The following is a 6,000-nucleotide window of genomic DNA, read 5'->3' as shown; positions in this document are numbered from 1 at the left end:
TAGCACTGTTGTCGATGCTCCAAGCCAATCCTCCATCACTGCTGATCATGGAAACAAATATATGACACGAGAACTAAAGTTTTCTTTTCCTTTTATCGCCACAAATTATAATTTATTATACAAATATAATTTATTTCCGTATATGTTGAGTCAGTTCTTTATTTTTCTAGCTCGATACTAATTCGAAGTCAATCATGCCTTCTTCCCTGTCATCTCATCTCAGTCATTCCGTTGGTGATATCTTTATTTCTATCTCAGGACCGATTTATATTCAGAAAAATTCGATGTAGGTTTTTTTACCACATTTGTACACCGTGATATTTGTGTTGGAGGAAGGTGTCGTGGCATGGAAATAACACATCGGTGGTCTCGGCATATTTCCAATTATGAACCATGAGAGCCCATACGCCATCCGTACCGATCATTTCACCCGTTCCTCGTAATGCGTCAATCGAACCGTTCATCACGCTCGTGCACGCTTCTCCACGTAGAGAGTTCTTGCGGCTCGGTCTGCTCTTAAACGGTGACGTTGCTAAGAAACAATATTATTCCTTAAACTAATCCTCTACCTCTTTATCGTGTCCCTACACACGTCATGGCCACGAGGTATATACTGTTCTCTATTATTAATATAAAGCATCTCGCGAATCACGGGACGCCATGCCCGTCCATCTGATTCGATCGGACGGCCACGACGAATCCTCCCTAAAGCGAGTCAAGATCTTTATCATCAAGCTTCACGCAGACGACAACCGGCTTCTCCCGGTCACCCGATCTCGTCTTTCAACTAACTCCCTATATTTGTCGCAGCAGCACCAGAGAAGCCTCCGAGCTACCCTGGCTTCCCTTCTTTCCGGCTGCCGCCGACCCCCGCCGCCTTCTCCGGTGGGCCGTCGCTCTACCCTCCATTAGAGTCCGTCACTTCCTCCAAGGTTTTCGCTCTTCGATCTTTATTGTCCTTTGGTTCTGCTCGTTCGATCTCTTTGATATTGGTTTCCATTTGTTCTTCTTCCCCGCCGTGTTGCTGAGCTCCCGATCGGATCCGGTGTCAAGTGTTTCGTCTCCGGTCTCGTAGTTCTTGGTTTTTGTGGGACAACGGTGTGGGACAGGAGGGCTATACGAACGAAGTAAAGAGAAAGAGAGAGAGAGAGAGAGAGAGAGAGAGAGAGAGAGAGAGGCTGGAGCGCTGGCGTTAGATGCGTGCGAGAACGAAGTAATTTGATCGTCGAAGACTGAAGGCAGATGTTCCGTAAGAACGACTCGGCCTTATCCTGCTTCTATCTCTTCCTTCTCTGGTTCTTCTTCCTAAAATAGCGTCGACGAACCCTAAGAACCTTAGGCTCGGAATAGTGGTTTGAGATCAGGTAGAGGTCGAACCAGATCGAACTCCTTTGATCCCGAGAGGGGTGATGTTGAACCTCAACTTGCCGTGGTCTGGCGAGTTGACGGCTTTTGAGGGTAAGCCTGTCGAGGAGGGTTCCGGCGCTGGCCAGATGGATGATTCTGGAACTTCCAATTCGTCTGTCCTAAATGCAGAAGCCTCGGTCGATGTGGCCGATGAGGATTCTTGCTCGGCCCAGCCTGCCGCGGCTTTCGAGTTCAGTATCTTGAAGAACTCTGCGTCGGTCGAACGCGAGAACGAAGTCGAAGAGGAGATGTTTGAGGAGGATCAGCGACGGCCTGGATTACTCACCAGGGAGCTCTTTCCACCAGCGCCGGTGGTTCCGCATGTTCCCCAGCTGCCCTTGGTGGATTCTTCCTCGTCTTCGTGTAGGGCACATTGGATGGATCTTACTTTTTCTCAAGTGGACGGACCAATAGAATTGAGAGTTCTCCATCAACAGCAACAGCAACAGCAGCTGCAGCAACAACAACAGCAACAGCAGGCAAAGAAGAGTCGCAGGGGGCCACGGTCTAGGAGCTCGCAGTACCGGGGTGTCACGTTCTACCGCAGGACAGGGAGATGGGAGTCTCACATCTGGTTAGCAAATTGGTCTTTTGAATCTTAATTCATCTCCCCTAAATTTGGGTACATTGACATGAGTTTGCTTCACGTGTGCAGGGACTGCGGCAAACAAGTGTATCTTGGTGAGCAATTCAATTTCTTCTCATTATTGATACTTATGCATAGGAAAAAACATTTTTGTTTGTAACTAGTCTTGAATTTGATCGGTTGGATATTGATAGGAGGTTTTGACACTGCTCATGCTGCTGCAAGGTGAGAATCATTTTCTTATCTAGTACTTGGTCTTTTTTCTGTTGTATCTTCCTATTTGGGGAAGAATATATGGGTAGCAAAATTTTATCTTCAGGGCCTATGATCGAGCAGCAATCAAATTTCGGGGAGTTGATGCTGATATCAACTTCAATCTCTGCGACTATGAAGAAGACCTGATACAGGTAACTCAATGCCATAAAAAAGGATCGATTTGCTTCATTATATTTTTTGGATTTTTTTTAATGTTTTGTTTAAACTTTTTAGATGAAAAATCTATCAAAGGAAGAATTTGTACATATACTTCGTCGCCAAAGCACTGGATTCTCGAGGGGTAGTTCAAAATATAGAGGAGTGACCCTTCACAAGTGTGGTCGCTGGGAAGCCCGCATGGGGCAGTTCCTTGGCAAGAAGTAAGAAATTTATCCTGAAGTCCATGAATAAGTTTGCTGCAGTCCTTTTATTTCAGATCTGGATGAGTTCTTTATCTTTGCATGTTGTTTTGGTTCTTGATGCAATAGTTCTATCCCCTGCACAAACTACTACAGCTGATATGTGTAGATAAATTGGGAAATATTTGAGATGTTAGAGTTCGGTCCTTTGGCAAATAAAGGTTGCAGAAAAACCCAATTTTTACCAATGAGAATATTAATGGATGTGCAGGTACATTTATCTTGGGCTATTCGACAGCGAAATAGAAGCTGCAAGGTTCTCTTAAGCATTGATCGTCTCATTATTGATGATGAATCTCAGATTATTAATTTTGACTTCATCTCACTTATGTTCTGAGACCAAATTTTTTGTTTCGCCTTGTTTATCTACAATAGGGCTTATGACAAAGCAGCTATAAGGTATAATGGAAAAGAGGCTGTTACCAATTTTGAGCCAAGTGCTTACGAAGGAGAACAACTTTCTGAGGGCAACTCTGAAGGTATAATTGACATATTGCATTGTTTTTCTAAGCTCTTTTAGGAGATGTGATTCTGTGAATAGAGTGCATTTTCTCTCAATACAAGTGTATCCACTTATTGGAGATCAAATATTCTGTTTTGGCCGCAGGCCATGATCTGGATCTGAACTTGAGTATTTCCCAACCAAGTGTCAACAGTCCAAACGGCGATCAAAATCCATTGGGTTCTTCTCAGTTCAAAGCTTCTGATGCTGACACAGCAAGTATAATCAGTTTACCATAGCCATAACTTTTGCTAACCCTTTTCACAACTAGTGACTTCTTATAAATCCATCTCCTCTTTCCTGCATAATTTACATACAGACCTTGTGTTTTTCGGAGGTATTATGATTTTGTTTTCCCGTTTTATTTTTTTTCCTGCAATACCATTGGCGTGATAACTTATGATTTATATAACAAATACCTTTTACATCAACAAGGGGACCACAGTAGAGAAACCCCGTTGATCCTTACCATCAGCCCCATCAATGTCCTTAGCCAACTGTGAATGGTACCCTGCATCCATCCATCGATGATTATTGCCAAATCTTGTTTGGACTATGGAGTCTTTTTCAGGTTTCTTTTGTGGGGTGCTTAAATTGGATTCTTTTTATAGCTTATGTCATGATTTCTTAATTTAGTGCATTGTACTTTTGCACTAACGTGGTTGTCCTGAAAGCAACATTTTAATTGTGGTCTTTCATGAATCATTCAACATCTGATTTAATGCTGTATGTATATCATTGGTTGAAAGCCTTTCTCTCAATGTGCATGTAATAAAATGGCTTAGCTGTGCAAGTCTAGCTGCTTTAATCTGTTTCCATTATTTGATGTGGAGTTTGACAGTAAGGTACCCTCTCAAGCTTAGTGCCTATTTCGGCTTTTAAGCCTCAGAAAATGCTTTCAATCTCAAATAACTTGCATGAATCATTGTTGCCATAAAATCAACAAAAAATTGAAAAATAAAAAAATAAAATCATCATGTACTCGTAACTTGGTGCAATCTGACATGGTGGATTTGGCTAGCTGTTCAGTGTTAGATATCACATAAAGCATTCACTACAACAAGTTGTAGGAACTACAGTCCATGGATGTGTTGAATCTGATTGCTACTTGGCAGTCTTGGATTTTTGTTGCGTTTGATGACATTGTTAGTTGGTCTAATAGCTTCTACCAACAAATGCAGGGCAAGGTGAGAGAGAGGAACTCTGATGGTGCTTCGGGTACTTCCCAAGCTCACCCAATCTGGAGTTGGCCGACAAATGGGTCATCTCCTTTGCCACTGTTCTCTACTGCAGCATCATCAGGATTCCCAACTACCAATGTGATGGCTGCACTTCCTCCACTACGACCACCAACTTCAGCAACCCACCATCTCCATTTCTTCCCACAAGCTACACCGGATCACTCTTTCAGGATCTGAATCTTGGAAGCTCGAAGCAGATGCACCAACAAATGTGCTGGAAACTCTGGCGCTTCTTCCCCTTTCACTTCTTTGTGTGAACCTTAGTTGTTTGTTTGTCATTTACCGTACATTGCGTTTGATCTGAGAAACCGGAGGAGCAGATTTGAGTGTGATTTGACAACTCTTTTGCATTCAAGCTATCCAAGATATTTGGGCCCTAACTTATCTTAATCGGAGCCGTAAAAGAAATCATAGCTGAGCAATTTTGGTCAACAATTCTCTGTTTATGATCGCGTAGGTACAACAGTCAGTACAAGTGACCCAGTAGATGGACATTAAGTTACTCAGGGAGCACTATGGATGTAGCCTTTGGATATAGAGTAGGGTCTCCGATTTGTACCTTAACCTCATTCGCTTCCATGTGATCGCCACTAGGGCATAGGGAACGAGTCCTTAGAGACGTGCCGTTCCAGCTGAAGTTGTGAAACCCTGGTAGGAACAATGATACATGAATCACATGTTATTTATTTATCTGTGATTAAGAATATGATAATGTTATTAAATGGGATTGTAATACCATCTACGTATAATCATTTGTATCTAATTAAATCTTTAAATATCTTACAATCACAAAAGCTCAAAATGATGGGATTAACGGCGTAGGATGAACCAAGTTTTTGGATTAAAAATAAAGAGCTTTTTCAAACAAGTCAACTCTTTCCTTTTAGTATTGTGGTGCCAATTATCTTCTTTTATATTAAATGTGAAGAAATGCGTCACTGCTTACGCACGCTTGCTGGTGATTGCCTATACAGTATTTCTCGATCCGTGTGTTGAAATCAGCCACTAATATTGACGTCTTCGAAATCGGAGACCGTCTCCACACAGAATATGCTTCTTCTGCCTGCGGCTTGCCCCCTGATCCGATTCCTAAGTCGTGACGCAACATAATAAAGTCTTTGATACCGCACATGAAATTAAACAAGGCAATTACTACATGATTAAATAGCCGGTGACCCATCTACTATTTTCTATTATAAAACTGTCAATAAGATGCGAGAACTCCATATCTGATTCCCAACACCCCTTGTAAGAGAAATCATGATATCCTCGAAGCATGATGGGATCTATTTACTGTGTGCTATGACAGCCACATGGTAGAAAATTGCTGGTGTGCTAATAATAACCGATAAATGTGCTAACTTAGGTGTTGGAATGATCGGATCGAGAAACCTCTTTCGATCTTGATCTTCGTATAGGCAATCGTAGGAAAATCTGAGGGCGATATCACATACGTAACGAAAAAACATAAAAATAAAACTCCAAATTAATATGTTTGTCATCGTGTGAAGATTGATGCATAAAAACCCACAAAACTCAAATCCACATGTGAGATAGTGTTTTACCTAAGGAGATCGTATATCCCTGAAA

At 42.0% G+C, this 6,000-nt stretch overlaps 1 protein-coding gene across 4 annotated transcripts; it reads left to right on the top strand.

Annotated features, from left to right (window-relative positions):
- The first annotated feature begins 805 nt into the window (after positions 1-805).
- LOC103973640 (APETALA2-like protein 1) lies at positions 806-4,800 on the top strand. Of its 4 annotated transcripts, XM_009388269.3 has the most exons (9): positions 809-1,981; positions 2,063-2,088; positions 2,188-2,218; positions 2,313-2,400; positions 2,483-2,628; positions 2,879-2,923; positions 3,043-3,146; positions 3,275-3,388; positions 4,351-4,800. In XM_009388269.3, exons 1-9 carry the CDS (start codon positions 1,410-1,412, stop codon positions 4,374-4,376), a joined length of 1,152 nt encoding a protein of 383 aa, XP_009386544.1. In that variant the 5' UTR covers positions 809-1,409; the 3' UTR covers positions 4,377-4,800. The 4 variants fall into 4 exon arrangements, with proteins under 4 accessions (XP_009386545.1, XP_009386544.1, XP_018677068.1 ...); XM_009388270.3 differs by lacking the exon at positions 3,275-3,388 and having other exon boundaries at positions 806-1,981; XM_018821523.2 differs by lacking the exon at positions 2,879-2,923 and having other exon boundaries at positions 842-1,981; positions 4,351-4,515.
- The last annotated feature ends 1,200 nt before the right edge of the window (positions 4,801-6,000 follow it).

This window comes from Musa acuminata, chromosome BXJ1-10 (assembly GCF_036884655.1).
Source record: "Musa acuminata AAA Group cultivar baxijiao chromosome BXJ1-10, Cavendish_Baxijiao_AAA, whole genome shotgun sequence".
Lineage (NCBI taxonomy): Eukaryota > Viridiplantae > Streptophyta > Magnoliopsida > Zingiberales > Musaceae > Musa > Musa acuminata.
The sequence above is the reverse complement of the archived record's forward strand: the minus strand, read 5'-3'. Positions and strand labels throughout refer to the sequence as shown.

Excerpts from the sequence above, each read along its gene's own strand:
- LOC103973640 (XM_009388269.3), top strand. The coding sequence starts at position 1,410 with ATGTTGAACCTCAACTTGCCGTGGTCTGGCGAGTTGACGGCTTTTGAG. Across the intron at positions 2,629-2,878 it reads GGGCAGTTCCTTGGCAAGAA|GTACATTTATCTTGGGCTAT; the intron begins GTAAGAAATTTA and ends ATGGATGTGCAG. Across the intron at positions 3,389-4,350 it reads TTCTGATGCTGACACAGCAA|GGCAAGGTGAGAGAGAGGAA; the intron begins GTATAATCAGTT and ends CAACAAATGCAG.